At 35.8% G+C, this 24,960-nt stretch overlaps 1 protein-coding gene across 3 annotated transcripts in view; it reads left to right on the forward strand.

The window, feature by feature from the left end:
* The window catches only part of DNAI4 (dynein axonemal intermediate chain 4), an 87,029-nt gene that overhangs the window by 47,314 nt on the left and 14,755 nt on the right, over positions 1–24,960 (forward strand). For all 3 annotated transcript variants that reach the window (XM_070592222.1, XM_070592225.1, XM_070592224.1), the window contains exons 8-9: positions 9,858–10,052; positions 23,261–23,469. In XM_070592222.1, coding sequence (XP_070448323.1) covers positions 9,858–10,052; positions 23,261–23,469 — 404 coding nt within the window. The remainder of the gene's footprint in view (positions 1–9,857; positions 10,053–23,260; positions 23,470–24,960) is intronic.

Genomic DNA, 24,960 nt, shown 5'->3' on the forward strand with positions numbered 1-24,960 from the left:
TCAGATAAACCTGGGACTAGATGACCTCTGAGCTCCCTTTTGACCCTGAGATTCTGTAATACAAACACAAGGAGAGAAAATTACTGCTGGCCCATATTTGGGTTAAGGTGTTTCTATTCCATTTAAATTTCGAATGTGCAGGTTATATTTTAAGCTTCTATTATCATATTTGAGGGGGGGAAAGGCCCATAATTTTCCATCTTTGAATGTGTGTAAGACCACATCTCAGTTCACAGAGAAAAATTATTTTCTCTTGTGAGCTATTTTTCTCCTTTGAAATGGTGCTTTAGATTTAAAAACAGTAATAGTTATTTTAAGCACAGGTTTATATTTACAGAAAAATTGGGCAGAGTGTATTGAGAGATTCATGTAATCCCCTCATAGCCCCCATTCCCGGTGTAGTTTCCTTTATTCCCAACATTTTGCATCTGTGTGGTACATTTGTTACAATTGATGAACCGATACTGATACATTATTATTAACTGAAATCCATAGTTGACGTTAGGGTTCATTCCTTGTGTTGCACAGTTCTGAGTTTTGATGAACACATAGCAACGTGTTTCTGCCGTTACAGTCTCATACAGTGTAGTTTCACTGACCTAAATCCTCTGTATTTCACCTATTCCTCTCTCCTCCGGTGCCCCTGACCACCACTGACCTTTTTATTGTCTCTACAGTTTTGCCTTTTCCAAAATGTCCTATAGTTGGAATCATACAATATGTAGCCTTTTCAGACCGGCTCCTTTCACTAAACAATATGCATTTAAACTTCCAACATGTCTGCTCATGACTAGACAGCTCATTTATTTTTATCACTAAATACTGTTAAATTGTATGGATGTACCATGGTTTGTTTATCTATTCATTTATTGAAGGATATCTTGGTTGCTTCTAGTTTTTGGTAATTATGAATAAAGCTGCTATAAACATTCATGTGTAGGTTTTTGTGTGGACATAACTTCTCACCTCATTTGGGTAAATACCTAGGAGTACAGTTACTGGATCATATAGTAAGAGCGTGCTTAGACTCAAACCACAAACTGTCTTGCGAAGTGGTTGTACCATTTTGCATTACCACCACCACCAAATGAGTGTTCCTCGTGCTCCTCCTTCTTGTCCATATTTGATATTGTTACTTTTTTTGACAGTTAGCTATTCTAATAGGTGTGTAGTGGTATCTTATTTTTGTTTTAATTTGCAATTCCCTAATGACATGTGATGTCGAACATATTTTCATATGCTTATTTGGCATCTGAATATCTTCTTTGGTGAGGTGTCTATTTGAATCTTTTGCCATGTTTATAATTGGGCTGTTTTCTTATTGTTGAGTTTTTTATGAATTCTGATAAATTAAGTGCTTTCTCAGATATGTGTTTTGCAAAATTTTCTTCTAATCTGGGGCTTATCTCTTCATTTTCTTAACAGTGTCTTTCGCAGACCAGAAATTTTTCATTTTAATAAAGTCCAATTTAAGAGTATTTTTCCTTTTTGGATTGTGCTTTGGTGGTATCTAAAAACTTATCACTAACCCTAAGGCCACCTGTATTTTCTCCTATGTTGTCTTCTAGAAATTTTATAGTTTTGCATTTTACATTTAGGTCTAAAGTACATTTCAGTTAATTTTTGTGAAAGGTATAAGTTCTGTGTCTAGATTAATTTTTTGAACATATAGATGTCCAATTGTCCATTTGTTGAAAAGACTCCATTGAATGTCCTTGCTCCTCTGTCAAATATCAGTTGGCTGTATTTGTGTGGGTCTATTTCTGTGCACTCTGTTCTGTTCCATTCACCAATTTGTCTGTCCTTTCACCAATACCACATTGTCTTGATTAACTGTAACTCTATAGTAATTCTTAAAATAGGGTAGTATCAGTCTGTTTTGTTCATCTTCAGCCTTGTTTTGGCTATTCTTGCTGTTTTTGCCTCTGCATATACACTTTAGAATAAGTTTGTCAATATCTACAAAATAGCTCAGTGGGATTTTCATTGGGATTGCATTGAATCCATATATAAATTTTGGGAAGAATTGGCATCTTAGCAATATCGAGACTTTGTATTCATGAAAATTTATTTGTTTGGCTCTTCTTTGATTTCTTTCATTAGAGTTGTGTAGTTTCCTCATATAGATCCTGTACATGTTTTGCCTTAAGTGTTTAATTCTTTAGTACTAATATAAATAGTATTATGGTTTTAATTTCAAATTTCAATTGTCCATTGCTGGTTTATAGCAAAGCCATTTACTTTTGTATGTTAATCTTATATCCTGTGACCTTGTTATAATTGCTTATTAGTTCTAGGAGATTTTTTTTTTTGACAATTCTTTGGGATTTTCTACATAGACAAAGTTGTTTTTCTTCTTTCCAATTGTATAACTTTAATTTTTTTCTTACCTTATCGTATTAACTAGGACTTATAGTGCAATGTTGAATAGAAGTGGTGAGAGAGGATATCCTAGCCTGGTTCCTGATCTTCGGGGGAGTGTTTTCAGGTTTCCACCATTATGTGTGACGTTAGTTGTAGGTTTTTTGTAGATGTTCTTTATTAAGTTGAAGAAATTCCCGTCTATTCTTAGTTTGCTGAGGGTTTTTATTATGAATGGATGTTGTATTTTGTAAAATGATTTTTCTGAATCTAATGTGATTTTTCTTCTTTAGCCTGTTGATGTGATGGATTACATCAATTGATTTTCAAACGTTGCACTTGCCTTGCATACCTGAAATAAACCTCACTTGGTTGTGGTGTATAACTTTTTTAGTACATTATTGGATTTGATTTGCTAATATTTTGTTGAGGATTTTTACTTTTTTTTCATAAGAAATATTGTTTTGTAATTCTCCTTTCTTGTAATGTCTTCATCATACCAGCCTAATGAAATGAATTAGGAAGTGTTCCCTCTACTTACTTTCTGAGATTGTGTAAAGATCATATTTTTTTTCTGTAAATGTTTGATATAATTCACCAGTGAAACTATCCGAGTCTGATGCTTTCTATTTTGGAATAAGTTGCCAAACTTGTGGGCATGGAGTTATTCACAGCATTTCCTTATTATTCTTTTGGCAAGTGGGCTCAGTAGTGATGAAACCTCTTCTCTTCCTCATACTGGCAATTATATGTTCTATTTTTTTGCTTAGTTAGCCTGCCTGATGATTATGAATTTTATTGATCTTTTCAAGGAAGCAAACATCTTTTAATTTCATTAATTTTTCTCTAATGATTTCCTGTTTTCAATCCCGTTGATTTCTGCTCTAATTTTTATTTTCTTTTGTTCTACTTGCTTTAGGCTTTTATTGCTCTTTTTGCTCTAGTGCCCTCAGATGGAAGCTTAGATTATTGGTTTTAGATCCTCCTTATTTTCTACTATATACATTCAATGCTATGAATTTCCTTGTAAGTACTTTTTTTTTGATGCAGCTAACAAATTTTGATAAGTTGTTTTTAAATTTAGTTCAAAATATTTTTAATTTTTATTTGAGACTTCTTCTTTGATTTATTTGTTATTTATGTGTGTTTTGAAATTTCCATTTAATATTTTGGGATTATCCAGCTATCTTTCTGTTTTTGAATTCTAATTTAATTCCACTGTGGTCTAAGAACATGCTTTGTATGATTTCTATTCTTTTTAAATTTTTTGAAGTGTGTTTTGTGGCCCAGAATGTTACAACATGGAACGTTCCATGTATAAAGGAGGGTTAGAGTCTCCAGTGATAATGGTGGGTTTGCCTAATTCGCTATCCCTTTGCTTTTAATCCATCTTTGTCTTTATATTTAAATTGGGTTTCTTGTAGACAGTATTGTTTCAAAATGTGGATTTTATTATTATTTAAGTATGGTAAGGCCAACAGATCAGGACACTATTGCCATTAGTTTGTTATCCTCACAGATGTCAAGAGGACGGGGAATCCTATGCTGTGGGCTACACAGAGAAGCACCAGGGTTGGTCAGGAGGCAGAGGGAAGAAGGGTAAATCGTGGGCAAGAGCCTTTGTTGTGGTTTCTGTGGTAGAATGGGTGAGGCAGGGTAAGTAGTTTAGGACTGGCTAGTTTGAATAATGTCAGTGGGCTTTGGGGTGTAGGGACTGCTCTAGTTTTCTGGTATGTGGCATTGGGCTAATTATGTCAGGAGAATAGTGGCCCTGAGTGTGAGAACTCAATAAAAGAGGTGGTTGGAGGTGTAAGTTCTGGATTTGTTAGTTTGCTTATAAAAGGTGTACTGGCATGCAAGTCCTTTACTATCTCTAGGAATTGGCTGACACCGGGAGGGGCAGTCACTCCAGGATTAGCGAGGCCCAAAGATGTCAAAGTATCAAACACAGAAAGAATTGACATCTTTACTGAGTCTTCCAATCCCTGGACATGGTATATCTTCCCATTTGATTAGATCTTTGAGTCTTTTCATCAGCATTTTGTAGTCTTCGGCATTCAAGCCCTGTACATGTATTGTAAGATTTACACCTACACATTTCTTTTAGGTATTTTTGAGCAATTTTTCATGGTACTGTGTTTTTAGTTTTAGTGTTTACCTGTTCATTGCTAGTTAATAGAAATACAATTGGTTTTTGCATGTTTATCCTGTGACCGTGCTGAACTCACCTATTTGTTCTAAGTACTTTTGTAGATTCCTTAGGATTTTCTGCTTAGACAATCATGTCATCTGCAAATAGGGACAGGTTCATTTTTTCCTTTCTGATGTGTGGCTGTTATTTCTTTTCTTGCCTTATTGCACCAGCTAGAACTTCCAGCACTGTGCTGAATAAGAGTGGTGAGAGCAGACATCTTTGCCTTGTTCTTGATTGTGAGAAAGCGTTGTGTTTCACCATTAAGTATAACATTAGCTATAGATTCTTTGTAGATTTTTTTTATCAAATTGAGAAATATCTACTCTATTTTTATTTTTCTGGGAGGTTTTATCATGAATGAGTGTTGAATTTTATCAAATGATTTTTGTACACTGATTGATATAATCATGTGATTTTTCATTATCCTGTATATAAGGTGAATTACATTGATTCTTTTGAATACCAAAGCAGTTTTTTAATCACTGGAATAACTCTCAATTGGTTGTGGTATATAATAATGCTTTTATATATTGCTGAATTCCAGTTGCTAATATTTTATTAAGAATTTTTGTGTCTGTATTCATGAGGGATATTGGTCTGTATCTTTCTTTTTTTTTTAAATTTTTTTGTCTAGTTTTGGGATACTAACTTTGTAAATTGAATTAGGAAATTATCCTCCTGCTTCTATTTTCTGGAAGAGATTGTGTAGAATTGGTGTTAATTCTTCTTTAAATGTCTGGTAGAACTCTCCAGTGAAACCATCTGTGCCTGGGGCTTTCTTTTTTGGGAGTTTTTACAATTGCAAATTCAATTTCCTTAAATTTCAAATTATATTGGATGAGTTGTAGTAGTTTGTGTTTTTTGAGTAATTGGTTCATTTCATCGAAGTTGACAAGTTTATGTATGCAGAGTTGTTTGTATTGTTCCTCTATTGTCCCTTTGATGTCTGCATGGTCTGCAGTAGCTCCTGTTTCATTTCTGAATTTGGTAATTTGTGTCTTCTCTCTTTTTTCTTTGTCTGTTTTGCTGGAGGTTTGTCAATTTTATTGAGCTTCTCAATGCACCAGCTATCTGTTTCACTATTTTTCTCTAGTTTTCTGTTTCCAGTTTCATTGATTTCTGTTCACATATTTTCTATTTCCTTCCTTCTGATAGCTTTTTGTTTATTTTGCTTTTCTTTTTTAAGTTCTTGAGGTGGGAGCTTAGATTATTGATTTAAGACTTTTCCTCTTTCCAAACGTATAAGATTAGTGCTATAAATTTCCCTCTCAGGACTGCTTTAACTGTGTGTCACAAATGTTAACATATTTTTATTTTCATTAAATTAAATATTTTCAAAATTTTTCCTTGAAACTTCCTCTTTGATCCATAGATTATTTAGAGGTATTTTTTAGATTTATGCATTTGGATATTTTCCATCATTGATTTCTAGTTTATTCCATTGTGGTTGGAAAACACGTTCTGATTTCTCTTCTTTTAAATGTGCTAAGGTTTTTCATATGACCTAGGATATGGTCTATCATGGTATATGTTCCAAGGGCACTTGAGAAGAATACGTATTCTGCTGTCATTGGATGAAGTGTTATACAAATGCCAATTACATCTTTTTGGTTGGTGGTGTTGTTGAGTTCTTCTGTATCCTTGCTGATTGTCTGTCTAGTTATTATAGCAAATTTTGGATTTGTCTGTTTCTCCTTTCAGTTCTACCAGTTTTTGCGTTGTGTATTTTGCAGCCTTATTTTTTTGCTGCATAAACCTTTAGGATTGCTACGTCTTCTTGGTGCAGTCATTACATAAAGCTGCTGTATGGTAATTTTCTTTAATCTGAAGCCTACTTTGTATGATTTTGATGTAGTAGCTCCTCCTTAACTTTGATTGATCTTTGCCTAATATATCTTTTTCCATCCTTTTACTTCAAACTTATCTATATTGTATATTTAAAAATCAAAAAGTTCCTTGTAGACATCACATATTTGGGTCATTTTTAAAATCCAATTCTGCCAATCTCTGTCTTTAAATTGAAATATTTAGACCATTTATATCTAGTGGAATTATTGATATATTAAGGTTCAAGTCTGCCATTATTTATTTTCTGTTCTCTCTGGTTTTGTTTCTCTTTTATTTTTTTCCTTCTGGTAACTCAAACAATCTTTTTACAATTCCATTTTAATTTAAAGGTTTTTGAGTGTCTCTCTTTGTGTAGCCTTTTTAGTGGCGCTGTACATATTGCACTATACATACATAACCGATTGAAATCCACTGGTTTTGACATTTTACCAGTTCAAGTTAAGTATAAAAACCTTACCTTCCTTTATGTCCTTTTACCCTCCCCTATTTATAATAGTTTGCCTTAAATATTTTCTCTAAATATTTCAAGGGAATATTTATCTATTTAGAACTAATTCAGACCGTTTTATAATCTTTCTACCAACCACTGAACACAATTAAGAAAACTCAAGAGAAGAAGGAAAGTGTATTGTATTTACCCATATTTTTACCCATTGTTCTGTTTTCCTTTCTGGTGTTCCAAAATTCCTTCTTTTTAGCATTTCCTTTCTGCTTATAAAAGTTCCTTTAGCCATTCTTAGGGGAGATCTGCTGGCAATAAATTCTCTTAGTATTCCTTCATCTGAGAATACCTTAATTTCTCCTTTATTCCTATAGGATATTTTCAGTGGGCATAAAATTCTGGATCAAAAGTTATTTTCTTTCAGCACTCAGAAAATATGTGCCAATTTCTTCTTGCCTCCATGTTTTCTGATGAGAAATTTGCTGTAGGTGTCATTTTTCTCTCACTGCTTTCTAGATTCTTTTCTTTGTCTTCAGTTTTCAGAAGTTTGAGTATGTTGTGTCTTGGTGTGGATTTCTTTGGGTTTATCCTCCTTGTAATTCATTCAGTTTCTTGAATCTGTATGTTATTCTTCTTTGCCAAAATTTTGGTAATTTCAGCTATTATTTTTTCAAGTACTTTTTCAGTCCCATCCTCTTTCTCCCCTCCTTCTGGGATGCCGATGACATGAATATTAGTTCTTTTGTTATAGTCCCACAGGTCACTGAGGCTCTGGTCATTTTTCTTTCAATTTTTCAGATTGGGTAATTTCTATTCTCTTTTCAACTTCACTGATTCTTTCTTCTTTTCCTTCCATTCTGCTCTTGAGCCCATCTATTGAATTTTATAATTTTGATTATTATATTTTTTACTTCTAAAGTTTCTATTTGGTTCTTCTATTGATTTGCTAAGACTTTTTATTTCTTTTATGATGCTTTCTTTTATTGCATTTGTTTCAAGTGTGTTAAAAAATACTTGTTGAAACATTTTCATGATGGCTGCTTTAGACTGTCAGATAATTCAAACATCTCTGTCATCTCAGTGTTGGTGTCTATTGATTCTCTTTTTTTTCATTCAAGTTGAGATTTTCTTGATTCTTGGTATGGTGAATGACCTTTAATTGAAACCTGGAAATTTGGGGCATTATGTTATGACAGTCTGGATCTTCTTTAAATCTTCCTTTTTTAGCAAGGTTTGCTTGACACTATTCTGGAATGGGAAAGTGGAGTTGGAGTAGAAGTCCATGTTCTCTACTTTGCCTCCAATGACATTCAGGGAAGTTACTGCTGGGCGTGGACAGGTAGGGAGCTCTGGCTTCCACTGATACTTCCGTGGTTGGGAGGGGTGGAAATTCCTCATTACCACTCTACAACAGGCCTCCCTTGACCTCATGGAGTGGGAGTCAGCCACGTTACTGTTGAGCAGATGTAAGTTCTCACTGTCTACCAGTCCAGGTCTGGTTATTTAGTGGGGAGAAGGAAGAGTACCTTGTTACTGCCAGGTGGGTGTGGAATTCCATGTTCTCCAACTGATCTCTACTGATACTGCAGGAGGAGCAGCATAGTCGTTGTGTTTGTAGGGATAAAAGTCCTGGCCCCCTACTAAGCCTTCCCTGAGACCACATCTGCTGAAGGCTGGGAGGTTGGGATGTCTTGTTACAGCCTGGCAAGGGTGGAAGTCGAGGCTTCCCACTTGGCCTTTGTGGCATGAGTATTTTTTCTGTGATTTTTGTCTGGAGTAGAGTGGTTGTAATCTAAAAGCTTTCTTTCTCACAAGGCTGTCCTTTTCCTAGTCTTTTGTCTAGAGAACAGAGGCTTCTGTTGAAGCTTCTTTTGGCCAACACCCATTTGTGTTTCCAGGTTGCTGGCTTCTTCAGCTCCATGTCTGGAATATATCTGGCAATAAGAAAACCCAGGGAACTCACCACTGTCGTTCCTTGGGTCCTGAGGACTCTAGTTGCTCTGCCTTCTTCTCCCAAAGACTTTTAAAGGTTTCCCAGTATTTGTTTTATATATAATGTCCAAGGCTTTTAATTGTATTTAGCAGGAGAAATAGTGAAAAGTGTGTCTATGCCATCTTCACAGAAGCAGGACTCCCCTTCATTTGGTTTTTAAAATAGGAGTTTACTAAGTGGTGTGGTAGGCAGGTGGATAGTTCCAAAAATATGCACACATATAGAACTTATGAATATTTTACCTTACATGGCAATGAGACTTTCTACATGTGATTACATTAAGGATCTTCAAAAGAGGAGATTATCCTGAATTATGTGGGTGGGCCCAGTGCAATCACATGGGTACTTAAAAGTAGAGGACCCTCCCATCTATGGTCAGAGAGAGATGTGACGATGGAAGAAGGTCAGAGGAATACAGTGTTGCTGTCTTTGAAGATGGAGGAAGGGGTGTGAGTGGCCTCTAGAAACTGGAAAATACAAGGAAATGAATTCTCCTCTAGAGCCTCCAGAAAAGAAGAAAACTCTACTAACTTCCTGGTTTCAGCCTAGTGAGACCTGTGTCAGAGCTCTAACCTACAGAACTCTAAGATAATAAATTTGTGTGGTTTTGATTCACTAAGTTTTTGGTAATTTGTTATAGCATCAGGAAAAAATTAACACAGTAGTGTAGCATTCTTATGAAGCAATAATCGAATCAGACCTTTATCTGAAGACTGATAATCTTATTTCAATTTGAATAAAAATGTATAGAGCTACAAATTACCTCATGAGGTTATTGTTGCTTATCTTGTGAAAAACAGTACCTTTTTGAGTGGTCGAGAATTCCAAAATGAGGTAATATATGTATATCTTGCATGTACTTGGTACATGAAAGATACTCAATAAATGTCTATTGAAGTTGTTGAATACTGGAGGGAAACAAATAGCAATGACAATATGTCATATTTAAGACATTTAGAATGTATGAATCATCTAATATTATTTGGACTGTTTATCATTGCATCGTTTGTATTTTACAGATAGTGAGGCTAGTTCACTAATGGACATAGAAAACGTGATTCTAGCTAGAATTCATGACGATGAAGAAGACCGCTCAGAGGCAATCCTGAAATCTGACAAGTTTCACCAGGACCTATTTTTTATGGAACGAGTTCTAATGGAAAATATATTTCAGCCCAAACTGGCAGCTTATCGTCAGCTTCCTGTTTTAAAAGGTATTTAAAGAAATAGTCACGTTTAAACAGACTCAAATAACTTGAAAAATTGAATGATGTTATTAATTATTTCTAAACATAATCTCCAGACTGGATTATCACTTATCAAAAGACGTGTTCATGCAGCTTTCAGGACCAAACGTGTGACTGGCAGCAGAGTCCAGACCAGGAGCCCACAGAGAGAGGCAGTCCCTTACAGTCAGGAATTCATATGCATCTACAGCTCTTCCCTCTCCCTTGGCCCTGCCCTGAATTATTCTCATATTCAAACTCCCTTTTCATTGCCTTCGACACTTTCCAGGTTCTGGCTTTTCTTGCTTCTCTCTAATTTTATGGCAGGAGCATTCTTCCTGTTCTCATTGCTGCAAATCCCATCTCATATGTTCACAGAATATTTCAAAGGATTTTAGGAATTATCTAATTCAACCTTTCAATTTCTGAATGACAGTTATAGAAACTGTCTAAGGTTACATAGCCTGTGACAAAGGTAGACATTCAACCTGGGTCTTTTGATCTCCTTCCAGTTCTCTGTCCACACTGCCATCCTGGCATACTGAAGTATCCTAAACACAGGTTTGAGCATGGCATTTAACTGCAAAAAACCCTTTGCCTAGAGTAATTACGAAGTTCAGAGTGAATCATTCAAAGATACATTCAATCTGGCCACAGACCACTTTATCTCATTTTATTGCTTCAGAGACCCTACAAATGGCCACATTAGACTTACCTGATAAGGCCCAGACAAAACCTAAGCTTTCCAGCCTTAGTACCTTAGTCAGAATATGCTTGACAGTCCACCCTGTTCCCATCCCATCTTTGCCTATTGCATGGCCAGCTTTCAAGTGTGGATTAGATAAACTCCTTCATGAAGTCTTTCTTGATCCTGCAAGTCAAAATTGATCTTCTATATGCCTACATCAAAAAACTAAGGTTACAAAATAGCGCATGACAAACGTTTGTAAACCTTTTTGCTTACATACCTCCAAGAGTATTGAACAATTGTGTTCCTTCTCTCATAGTAGGTCAATATTTAAAAATTGTTATCATTTCTATTAACTTTTCAACCTGTGTTTAAAGAGTTATAAGATTGAAATTTACAAAGTACTGTAAATTATGACACTTTAAAAACAAAACTGTTGGTTGGTCATTTCTTTAAATGTATCTAAAAAATAGATATACCATGGGAAATTTTTTAATGAGGTAAGATTCACATACAATGAAATACATATGTTTTAACTGTATACTTTGATACATTTTGAAAATGTATGACCCCCATGTAACTAATACCCTAATCAAGATAGAGAATATATCCATCAACCCCAAAAGTAGCCTTGTGCTATTTTCCAGTTAAACTTTACGCCCCTTAGACAGGCATTAACCTGATTTTTCTCACCATCGATGAGCTGTTTTGGCATATCATGTAAGTAGGTTCATATAGTAAGGATTCTTTTGTATTTGGCTTCTTTTACTTAGTAATGTTTTTGAGATTCATCTAGGTTGATCTGTATATAAGTGGTTTGGGTTTTTTTCTGAGTGTCGTTCTGTTTTGTGAGTGTACCATAGTGATTTGTATATTCATTCACACAATCATGGACACCTAGACTGTTTTCATTTTGGGGCCATTATGAATAAAGCTGCTATGATCATTTTTGTATGTCTTTTTGTGGACATATGTTTTAATTTCTCTTGGGTAAATACCTAGAAATGGAATTATTGGGTCATTGGGTAGATGTATGTTTAACTTTTTTAGAAACTGCCAAATATCTTTCCAAAGTACTTGTACCACCCTACAATTCCATAAACAATGTATAAGACTACCAGTTGCTCCACATTCTTGATGATATTGATGTTGGCGATCTTTTTTATGTTGTCCTGAAGACAAATTATGTTGAGTACTTATTCATGTGCTTTTTTTTGGTCATTTGTTTATCTTCTTTTGTGTAATGTTTGGTCAAGTCCTTTGCCTGTTTTAAAATTGAGTTATCATTTTTTAAAATCGAGTTTTAGGAGGTTGTTTTTATATATTCTGGATACAAGCTCTTTAAAAGATACATGTATTGCAACTATTTTCTCTAAGTCTATGGCTTGCTAATATATTTGTCTTTTGTTGAGCAGAAGTTTTTAATTTTGATGAAGTCTTATCTATCAGTTTTTTCTTTGGTGGTTAATGCTTTCCATGTCCTCTCTAAGAAATCTTGGCCTGCCCCAAGGTTGCAGATATCTTTGTCTTGTTCCTGAACTTAGGGTGAAAGCATTCAATATTTCATTGTTATAATATTAGGTATTTTTTTTATAGATGCCTTTATTGGTTTAAGAAAATTTCCCTCTTTTTATATTTTGCTAGACATTTTTAAAGATAAATGGGTCTTGAATTTTGTCCAAAACTTTTTCTACATTTATTAAAATAATCATATAAATTTTTTCCTTTAATCTGCTAATGTGGCCAATTACATAGCTTGATTTTAAAATGTTAAAACAAACTGAATTCCTGTGGTTAAACCTCACTCAGTTATGATATATTATCCTTTTTATATATTGATGAGTTAAATTTTATAATACTCTAAGAATTTTTGCAACTGTGTTCATGAAGCATAGTTTTCTGTAATTTTCTTTTCCTGTAAAGTCCTTGATGATGTTATGATGGACTTATAAAATGAGCTTTGGAAGTCTTCTCTCATTTTCTGTTTTCCAAAAACCTTTGTGTGTTATGTCTTCTTTAATTGTTTGATATAATTTATCTGTGGAAACCATCTGAGACTGAATTTTCTTTATAAGAAGTTTTCAAATTGCAAATTTAATTTCTTTGACAGGTAGAAGGTTATTCAGATATTCTGTTTCTACCTACATTAGTTTTGGTAATTTGTGAGGAATTTACCTATTTTGCCTGTGTTGTTGATATTATTTGCATAAAGTTGTTCATAGTATCCTCTCCTTAAATTCGACCTTTTAATATCTGTAGGATTTATAAGTGATATCTCCTGTTTCATTTTTAATATTGGTCATTTGTGACTTTTCTTTTTTATTAGTCTAGTCGGGCGTTTGTCAATTGTATTAATCCTTTCAAAAAACAGTATCTGGCTTTCTTGGGACTGGCCCCGTGGCCGAGTGGTTAGGTTCACGGGCTCTGCTGCAGGTGGCCCAGTGTTTCGTTGGTTCGAATCCTGGGCGTGGACATGGCACCGCTCATCAAACCACACTGAGGCAGCATCCCACATGCCACAACTAGAAGGACCCACAACGAAGAATATACAGCTATGTACTAGGGGGCTTTGGGGAGAAAAAGGAAAAATAAAATCTTAAAAAAAAAAAACAGTATCTGGCTTTCTTAATTTTCTCAATTTTTTGTCTGTTTTTAAAGAACTTCAATTATTTTCACTTTTATGTTCATGTTTTTCTTCTCTATTGTGTATAATTTACTCTTTCTGCCTTCTCAAGATAGAAAGTTGGATCATTGACTTCACGTCTTTTTTCTTGTCTAAGATAGGTATTTAATACTCTAAGTTTCTTTGTGAGTACTGTGTTAGCTGCATCCCATATATTTTGATATCTTGTGTTTTTATTATTATTCAGTTCAAAATAACTTTTAGTTTCCCAGGTGGGTTTTTCTTTGGCCTCTAGGTTAGTTAGAAGTATGTTGTTTAATTTCCAAGTTTTTAGCAATTTTTAGCTATATTTTCTCATTGAATCCTCATTTAACACTGGTATGGTAGTCAGAGAACGTGTTCTGTATGATTTCTATCCTTTGAAATTTATTGATATTTGTTTTATAGCTCAGCATATGTGAATGTTCCATACTCAAGAAGAGTGTGTATTCTGCAGTTATTGGTATGGCATTCTTTAAATATTAATTATGTCAAATTAGTTGATAGTATTTTTCAAATCTTTTATCTTATAGAGTTTTTATTGACCTGTTCTATCAATTAATGAGAGAGTATTGTTAAAATCTTTAATAATGATTATGGATTTGTTTATATTTTGTTTAGGTTTATTAATTTTGCTGTATATATTTGAAAGCTTTGTTATCAGTTTCATCCAAACTCAAAATTGTCCTGTCTTCTGGAGGCTACCCTTTTTTAAAGTCATTATTTACTCTTTCATCATTAGGAAATGCTCTTATTTATTCTGGTAATACACTTTGTCTTGAAGTCTAATTTCTGTAATATTAATATAGCCACACCAACTTCCTTATCCTTATTATTTGTGTGGTATATATTTTTCCTTCATTTTACTTATAGCATTTTTGTCTTCATATTTAAAAAGTGTTTGTTGTAAACAATGTATAGTTTGGTCTTGATTGTTTTGCTCCATCTAACAATCTCTGCTTTTTGAACTCTTATCTTTGCCTCCTCAACTCAGCTAGACTCATGCATTTTACTTGGGCTACTCACTTGGCTGCACTGTGATCAGGAAATTTTCCCCAGGCTGGAAGTGAGGGTGGACATGGGGTTGACAGCTGTGCAATGCCTATTGTTCAATGCCTGAAAACAGTTACTTCTAATCCAGTTTTATATTTATTTATGGTAGGAGGGCAAGTCTAATACAGTTGATCCATAATGAGTGGAAGCCTACTATGGCAGTTTGGAACCCGTCACTGATCATTTTAATAAGATGAAGTAGTGGTTCTGCTTTTAGTTATGATGTAGATAATTATGAGACTACAGGGTGAGGAGCTGAACTATAGCAGAGTGTGGTGGTTTTGCTTATTTGATGACACGTAGATAAGAGTTCAGAGAGGCTAAGGTGATTGGAATTTGTGGGCTAGAGAATCAGATAGGAGGGAGCTATGCAGAGAAAAAACCTGCATAAATATACCATTGAGCCTTTGGCTGAAACATAAGCTGTGCATGTTAGGCTAAAATCCAGAAAGTAAGCAAAGAAAAACCACCAGGGAGCTATAAGATGAACAATTCTTAGAGTTCACACAGGACTGGGAGATGTTTGAGTTTTGACTGGCCAGAGGGAGAGACCTTGTGCACAGCTAGTGTGCTCAGTAGACATCCAGAAGGGCCATACCTTAACAGAAGGGCTAGACTAACCCTAGAGTAAATACTAGTTTAGACCCCCACCTCCACCAAACAACCCTTTAGAGAAAGCCTCAAAAAATCAAGCTACTCTGAAAGTAAGTTAACTGCTTGCCAAAACAAACTTCATCACTGTATAAAGGAAGAAAACGCAATCTAGACGTTTACAATATACAGCATCCAATAAAAAATTACCAGCCACATGAAGAAGCAGGAAAATGTGAGCCATAACTATGAGGAAAATGAGTCAATAGAAACAGATTAAAAGGTGGCCGAGATGGTGGAAAAGCAGACAAGGACTTTTAAAAAGCTATTATACCCAGTATAGCCAACACAACACAGAAGAACAAAGCCAGAGGACTGACGCTACCTGATTGCGAGAGGTGCTATAAGGCTCCAGTAGTCAACACACTGTAGTACTGGGGAAAGAGTAGACACATCCATCAATGGAATAGAACAGAGAGCCCACCCAGAAATAGATCCACATAAATATAGTCAGTTGATCTTTGAGAAAAGAGGAAAGGCAATACAATGGAGAAAAGATAGTCTTTTCAACAAATGGTACTGGAACAATTAGACATTTACATATAAACTAAAGAACCTAGACACAGACCTTACACCCTTCACAAAAATTAACTCAAAATGGATCGTAGACCTCAACATAAAATGCAAAACTATAAAACTCTTAGAAGACAACACAGGAAAAAGTCTAGATCACGTTGGGTATGTTGGTGACTTTTTAGATATAACACCAAGGCATGATCCATTGACAGAAATAATTGATAAGCTGGACTTTATTAAAATTTAAAACTTCTCCCATGTGAAGGACATTCTCAAGAGAATGAGAAGTCAAGTCACAGACTGGAGAAAAGATTTGCAAAAGACATATCTGATAAAGGACTCATCGAAAATATACACATATCTTAAAACTCAACACTAAGAAAACAAACAGCACAATTAAAAAATGGGCAAAAAAAACTTAACAGACATCTCACAGAAGCGATATACAGATGGCAAATAAGCATATAAAAAGATGCTTAACATCATATGTCATTAGGAAATTGCAAATTGGGACAAGAATGAGATACTACTACACACCTGTTAAAATGGCCCAAATCCAAAACACTGACACCACCAAATGCTGGCAAAGATGTGGAGTGACAAGAACTCTCATTCAGTGCTGGTGGGCATGCACAATGGTTCAGCCACTTCGGAATAAAGTTTTGGGGGCTGGCCCAGCGACATAGTGATTAAGTTCGAGTGCTCCACTTTGGCGGCCCAGGGTTTGCAGGTTTGGATCCTGAGCATGGACCTACACATCACTCATCAAGCTGTGCTGTGGTGGCGTCCCACACAGAAGAAATAGAAGGACTTAGAGCTAGGATATACAACTATGTCCTGGGGCTCTGGGGAGAAAAAAGAAAGAAAGAGGAAGATTGGCAACAGATGTTAGCTCAGGGCCAATCTTCCTCGCCAAAAAGCATATCTTAAAAAAAAAAATGACAACACCTGGTATTGGGGAACACACAGAGATAAAGAAAAGAAGGTTTGGCAGTTTCTTACAAAACTAAATATACTTTTACCATGTGGTTCAAAATTGTACTCCTTGGTGTTTACTCAAAGGAGTTGAATGCTTATGTCCACACAAAAGCCTGCACATGGATGTTTATAGCAGCTTTATTGATAATTGCCAAAACTTGGAAGCAGCCAAGATGTCCTTCAGTAGGCGAATGGTTGAATAAATTGTGGTATATTCAGACAATGGAATATTATTCAGCACTAAAAAGAAATGTTATCAAGCCATGAACAGACAAGGGGAAAACTTAAATGTATATTGCTAAGTGAAAAGAGTCAATCTGAAAAGGCTACATACTGTATGATTCCACCTGTATGACGTTCTGGAAGAGGCAAAAGTATTGAGACAGCAGAAACATCAGTGATTTCCGGGGCTTAGAGAGTTGGAAGGGATGAATAGGCACATAAGATTTTTAGAGCAGTGAAACTATTCTGTTTGATGCTGTAACTGTGGGTACATGTCATGGTACATTTGTCCAAACCCATAGATTGTACAACACCAAGAATGAGCCCTAATGTAAACTGTGATTTTGGATGATAGCGATTTGTCAATGTAAGTTCATTGATTGTAACAAATGTACCACTGGTGCAGGATGTTGATTCTGGGAGAGGCTACCTGTGTTTGAGTATATGGGAACTCTCTGCACTTTGCTATGGACCTAAAACTGCTCTAAAAATTAAAGTGTATTAAAGAAAAATCTATCACAATATACTTAAGGACTTAAAGGACAATAAGGTTATAATGAGGAAAATAATGAAAGCTACATACAGAACCAAATGGTACTTCTAAAGCTGAAAAGTATAATACTTGAAATGAAAAATTCACTGGATGGGCTTAGCAGAATACTAAAAACTGCAGAAGATCAGTGAACTTGAAGACAAAGCAATAGGAGCATTCCCACTGAAGTACGGAGAGAAATAGGGCTCAAAAAGTAGCCCCTCACTGACCCGTGTCACAAGACCGTGTGATTTAACATACATGTGGTTAGAATCGCAGTAGTGGCAAAGAGAGGAGGAGGAGGAGAAAAATATCTGAAGAAAGAACAGTGAAAATTTCCCAACGTTGGAAAAGCTTTAAACCAACAATTAGAAGACATTCAATGAAACCCAAGAGAGAGAAACACAATGAAAATCATGTTGAGGCACGCGATAAGTAATATATCAAAAAACCCTAAAAGTTACCAGAAAAGAAGACATTATATTCAGGAAAGAAAGCTAATAATGCCTTATCTCTCATCAAAAGCCAGAAGACAATGCAATGACATTTTACTACACTAAAAAATTCTACGCCTAGTGAAAATATCCTTCAAAGATCAAGGTGAGATAAAAACACATCAGACAAACAAAAGCTGGGAGAATTTGCTGCCAGCAAGCCAGCTTTGCAAGAAATGTTCAAGGACGTTCTTCAGGCTGATGAAAAATAATAACAGAAACTTGGGCCTGCAGAAAGGAATGAAGAGTGCCAGAATGGGAAAATGTGCGTAAAAGTAAGAGACATTTCCCACCATTGTAAATTCCTTTAAAGATAACTAAATTGACCAGATGATTCTAAATTTTATATGGCAAAGCAAAGCACCTAGAATAACCAAGTCAATTTTGAAGTAGAAGAATGAAGTTGAAGGACTTACCCTATCTAATGGCAAGTGACTGTGCTAAAGCTACGGTAATCAGGGCAGTGTGGTACTTGTCTAAGGATAGATGTACAGATGACTGAAACAGAATAGCAGATCCAGAAATAAACACAGACCAGTGTGGCCAATTGATTTTTGACAAACACACCAGGGTGATTCAATAGAGAAAGACTTGTCTTTTTAATAAATGATGCTGAAACAACTGGATATTGAAAAAAAATGAACCTCAACCTCCACCTCGTATCATATGTGTAAACTAACTCAGAATGGACCATAGGTTTAAATGTAAAAATTAAAACTATAAAGTTCTAGAAGAAGATAAAAGAGAAAATGTTTGTGATCTTAGCATAAGAAAAGGTCACTTAATATGCAAAAATCCCAAGACATAAAAGAAAAAAATCAATAAGACTTCTGTGATATTACAGATGTCTGCTCTTTGACTAACACTATTAAGAGAAAAAAAATGCAAGCAACAGACTAGAAGAATATGTTTGCAATACGTATATCTGACTAAAGACTACTGGGAAGTTTCTCAAAATGTTAAACATAGATCCATCCAATGACTCAAGAATCCTGTTTGTGGATATTTACCCAAGAGACAGAAAACATATGTCCACAAAAAACACTTGTATAAGAACGCTCACAGCATCCTTTATTCATAATCGCCCCAAACTGGAAACAGCCCAGGTGTCCATCAACAGGTCAATGCACAGACAAATGATGGAGCACTACTCAACAATAAAAAGGAACAAACTACTTACATACGTAATAACCTTGATGGATCTCAAAAACAGCATGGAGTGAAAGAAGCCAGATACAAAAGAATATATACCGACCATCCCATGTATATGATATACTATCACAGACACAACTACTCTGAGGTGATAGAAATCACACCAGTGCCTGCCTATGGTGGGTTGGGCTTGCCTGAAAAGCAGCATGGGGAACTTTTTCGGTTGATGGATTTGTCCTCTATCATGCTTGAGGTGTTGGTTACATCGATGTGTATATTTATCAAAACTCATCAAACTGTACAGCTAAAATCTATGCATATCAATGAATGTAAATTTTCTCACAATTAAAAAAATGTTATGGTATTTATATTATCTTAGATTCATTAAAGAGTGATAGACCACTTATTATTTAATGGCTTTATTGAGGTATAAGTGACATACAATAAACTACACATATTTAAATGTACAAGTTAATAAGCTTTGCCATATCACCACAATCAATGAATATATAAATTATATATAATTATAATGAATGTATTCATCACCTCAAATGTTTCTTCATGTCCTTTATAATCTTTCCTTCCCATTCCTCCTTGCCCCTCCCCCATCCTTAAGAAACCACTGATTTGCTTTATATGCCTATATAGATTAGTTTGTATTTTTAAGAATTTTATATAAATGTAATCATACATGATTCTTTTTTATCTGGCTTCTTTTCACTCAGCAAAATTATTTTCAGATTCACTCATGCTGTTGGATGTGTCAGTGGTTCATTCTTTTTATTACTGCCTGGTGTTCCATTGTTTCAATATCCCACAGTGTGTTTATTCTTTCCCCTGTGGATTGATACTTGTTTGCAGTTTGGATACATTACAAATAAAGTTGGCATGAACATTCATGCACAAGTCTCTACGTGGACTTTCACCTTCATTTCCCTTGGGTCAGTTCCTAGGAGTGGAGTGGGTAGATCACATGTCAGATATATATCTAACTTTCTTTTCTAATATATGCTTTCTAAGCACTGCTTTAGCTGAATCTCATAAAATTTGATGTTATATTTCCATGTCATTAAAAATATTTTAAAAAGTTCTTTTGAAACTTCTTCATTGACCTATGTTATTTATAAATGTGTTGTTTAACATCCAAATTTTTGGATTTTCTAGCTATCTTTCTGTTACTAATTTCTAATTTAATGCCATTGTGGTCTGAGAGTATACTTTGTATGATTTCTATTCTTTTAGATTTGTTAAGCTTGCTTTATGGTCCATAATGTGGTCTATCTTAAAGAATGTGCTGTGGCACTTGAGAAGAATATGGACGCTGGTGTTTGGGGATGGAATGTTCTGGAAATGACAATTAGGTCAAGTTGGTTGATAATGATGTTCAAGTCATCTGTATCCTTACTGATTTGCTGCCTACACTTGTTCTATCAGTTATTGTGAGGGGAGTGTTGAAATCTCCAACTGTAGTTTTGGATTTGTTATTTCTCCTTTCAGATCTATAGTTTTTTGTTTCATGTATTTTGAAGTTGTTAGGTACATACACATTTTGCATTGTTATGACTTCTTGAGAATTGACTGCTGATTTTTCCAATTTTCACAGGCAGAAATCTGGGGGACTATATGTGAGAATGGGTACTAAGAGTGTAGGATAATGATGAAAGGAATATAAAGTCAGGTCACACCAAATGTATTGATATGGGTCCACTAAACAGAGATTCTGGATTCAGTGTTGTAGCTCAAGGGATTAGAAATGGCTCTAATTGTTTGTTTTTTTGGTTGGCTGATAATGGACCAAAATGAGGCCTTCACTAAATGAGGTTGAAATGTCAGAACTGCGTTGGCGTACTATAGAGAAAGGTATCTAGAGGCTCAGGGACATTGGAATGTTAGAGTGGATTTACCGCGATGACCTGCTCACCCACTCAACAGGTCCAGATAACACTCCTTTCACTGCAATTATGAGAAATAAATTTGTGATAAGGAGCCCCGACATCCTTGAAGAGCTCCGTGGTCACTCTTCTCTGTAGGTCAGAAATTACAGTGGGAACTGCTGCCACTGTGCTGGGTTCCTTAAATACAGTAAGGATAATTGGATCCTGGGGTGACAGAGGCTAAGTGGCAGCGCTTAATCACCAAAGAAAAGGTTGGCATGGTTACCATGTAGATAAAGCAGTAATTAAAATAATCTGACACGCAGAGACCCGTGGCATTGGCTAGTTGATCCCGATGTCCCTAGAGGAGAAACAGGTAGGTGTTGTATTAGTTTGCTAGGGCTGCCATAACAAAATACCACAAACTGGGTGGCTTAGACAACAGAAATTTACTTTCTCATGGTTTTGGAGGCAGGAAGTGTGAGATCAAGGTGCCAGCAGGGTCGATTTCCTCTGCACCCTCTCTTCTTGGCTTGCGGATGGCCACCCTCTTGCTGCCTCTTTGCAGAGTCTTTTCTCCGTGCTTGTGCATCCCTTGTGTCTCTCAGCGTGTCTAAATTCCCTCTTCTTATAAGGATACCAGTCGTGTTGGATTAAGACCCACACTAACTGCCTTATTTTAACTTAATTGCCTCTTTAAAGCCTGTGTCTCCAAACACCTTCTGTGGTACTAGAAGTTAGGGCTTCAATGTATGAATTTTGGGGAGACACAAGTCAGTCCATAACAGACAGTCTCCTCCTCAGTTCTTACTTCATCTGTATTAGCAGAAGAGTTCTAGGTCAAGTGAACAGAGGTCTAACTTGAAACACCAAAACAAAGTCATAGCCCCTCAAGACTTGAGCCAGTTTGTAGACCCAGAACTCCTTGAATTAAGGGGAGAGCAGATTCCCTTTAAGAAGGTATCCCACTACACTGCCAAAAATATGTACTGTTAATATTTCTCCCAGCCTTACCCAAAGGGACCTATAGCCTGGGGTGACTGTGCATTGAGGAAAAGGAAATAATCAGAAATTTCAGTGTCTATTGGACACTGGCTCTGAACTGACACTAACTCCAAGAGACCTGAACCGTCACTGTGTTCCTCTAGTCAGAGAAGCACTTAATATTAAGAAGTCAGGTGATCAATGGAGTTTTAGCTCAGGTCCATCTCAGAGTGGGTCCAGTGGGTCACCCAACCAAGCCTGTGGTTCTTTCCCCCATTCCAGAATGTATACTTGGAATAAAAATATTTGCCAATTGACAGAATCCCTACATTTGATCCTTGACCTGTGGAGTGAGGGCTATTATGGTAGTAAGCGGCTAAGTGGAAGCCACTAGAGCTGCCTCTGCCTACGAAAAAGGTAAACCAAAGCAATACCCGATTTCTGGAGGGATTTCAGAGATCAACACTGCCATCAAGGACTTGAAAGATGCAGGAGTGTTGATTCCCACCACATCCGCCACTCAGCTCGCCCATTTGGCTTGCATAGAAAATACGTAGATCTTGGAGAGTGACAGTGGATTATCATAAACTTAACGAGGTGGTGGCTCCAATTGCAGCTGCTGTTTCAGATGGGCTTTTGTTGCCTGAGCAAATTAACACATCCCCTGGTATCTGGTGTGTAGCTATCGACATGGCAAATGTTTTCTTTTTCACTTCCTGTTGGTAAAACCACCAGAAGCCATTTGCTTTCGAATGACCAGGCCAGCAATACACCTTCACTGTCCTGCTTCAGGGGTCTGTCAACTCTTCAGTTTTATGTCATAATTTAGTCTTCAGGGAACTTTCCCCTTCAACGAGATATCACATTGGTCCATTACATGGGTGACATTATGCTGATTGGACCTATGAACAAGAGATAGAATTATTGGCAAGACATTTGCATGTCAGAGGGTGAGAAATAAATCTGATGAAATTTCAGGGGGCTTCCAATCTCAGTAAAATTTCCAAGGGTCTAGTGGTGTGGGGTATGTCAAGATATACCTTCTAAGGTGAAGGATAAGTTGTTGCATCTGGTTCTTCTTACGATCAGAAAAGAGGCACAATGCCTAGTTGACCTCCTTGCATTTTGGAGGGAGCATAGTCCTCATTTGGATGTGCTACTCTGGCCCATTTACTAAGTGACTTGAAAAGTTTGAGTGGGGCCCAGAACAACAGAGGATTCTCCAACATGTCCAGGAGGCTGTTCAAGGTGCCCTGTCACTTGGGCCATATGACCCAGCAGATCCCATGGTGCTTGAAGTGTCTGTGGTAGACAGAGATGCTGTTTAGAGACTTTGGCAGAACCCTGTAGGTATAGCAGAAAATAATCTTTTTATTTAACTTAATTTTAGAACCAGAACCTGAAGAGCCTAAAGAATTTTTACAAGGTAAAAAAGTTGAAGAGGTAGAGGAAGAGGTTAAGAAGGAAGAGGAAGAAGAAATAGAAATAAGTGCAGAACAGTCAACAATACCAGCCAATTTGGAACGACTTTGGTCCTTCTCCTGTGACTTAACCAAAGGCCTTAATGTGAGCAGCCTTGCCTGGAATAAAATAAATTCGGTGAGTTATCAAGAATTTCAACAATTCCATCTCTAGCACTTAAGGGCAATTGTCGATTATTAATGAAGATTTTTTTTTCTCAGATATTAGGCAAGGGATTTAAATGGACATAACCCCTAGTTTTAAAATGCCTCTAAAACAAGTTCATGTTTCCAGAAGGAGGAAATGCAAATAGTTACAAAATAATGTTTTTCTCCTTTCATATAAAAACATCACCATTTTTGTTTTGGGAGATGTCATTGGGACATGGCATTCTCTGAATCCGTATGGGAGATTGAGAAGTGAACTAGAAGATAATATGTAGTTGATTTACTTTAACGTATACCAAACTCATCTACCCAAATTTGTAGTCGTCTCCTTAAAGTAGTCATATTTGGAAATATATACGTAATCCAATGAGCCTGCACATGTGCAAAATAATTTTGAGGTTCCTTAAAATACTGTTAGTACTAATAATAGCAAATACTTAAATAGGACTTGCTATGTACCAGGCACTATTGTGAGCATCTTACCTGTATTAACACAACAATTCCATGAGTTAGACACTATTTTCCCCTTCATGTTGATAAGGAAACTGAAGCACAGGAAGGATAAATAATTTGCCCAAAGTTACACAACTAGTAAGTGAAACAGCCAGAACGCAAACCCAGACAACTTGGTTAACTACTGCACTGCCAGAAATCATCTTAAGACAAATTAGGTGAATCATCAAGCTGAGTGATGGTATGTTTTCTTATTAAAAAGAGATAATTACAGAGTAGTGAGACTTATTTTCTCTTGGGGTTTATGAATTGGTTCTTAAGACATGATTCTCAACTGGTAATCCCAAAAAACTTTTGTGTAATGACAGTATCTTTGGAACAAATATTTAGTGTATTTTTAAAGTGGTCAAAACTAATTTGTTTGTTTAAACTGTATTTTGTTATGTATGTTTAAGAATTAGCCTTATTATCTTATTGCCACACCCTATAGGGTCCTTTGTACAAACACGACAGTTGTTAACAGTTATTAAAAAGCATAAAGTCTATAATCATTTTTGTTGAAACCTAAACACACATTATTTAAATTACATATATTATTTTTTAATCAAATAAAATACTTTTAGCATGGATTTGTCTTTATAAAACTATATTTGGGAACATCTTGTAGATAAAGCAAGATTTAATAAATCAATAATAACTGTGTAATGATGACAGGTGAATCATTTTTAGAAACTGAATATACTAAAATTTTAAAAATTAATATATTGCTATCAAGATTTAAATTAAATAATTTTGAGTGAAGCTAAAGAAACGACAGATGGCATCTATCATATTTATTAGTTCGTTCTACAAATATTTATTGAACATTCACTCTGTGCTGTGGACTCTGTCAAGGCACTAGAGGTACGGCAGTAAGTTAGTCGTACATAGACCCTGCGCATACACTTTCCTACGTGCTTGTGTAAGGAAAGTAAACAGTGCTGTGGGAGCACATAAGAGATGCTTCTTA

This window comes from Equus przewalskii, chromosome 24 (genome assembly GCF_037783145.1).
Source record: "Equus przewalskii isolate Varuska chromosome 24, EquPr2, whole genome shotgun sequence".
Classification (NCBI taxonomy): Eukaryota; Metazoa; Chordata; class Mammalia; order Perissodactyla; family Equidae; genus Equus; species Equus przewalskii.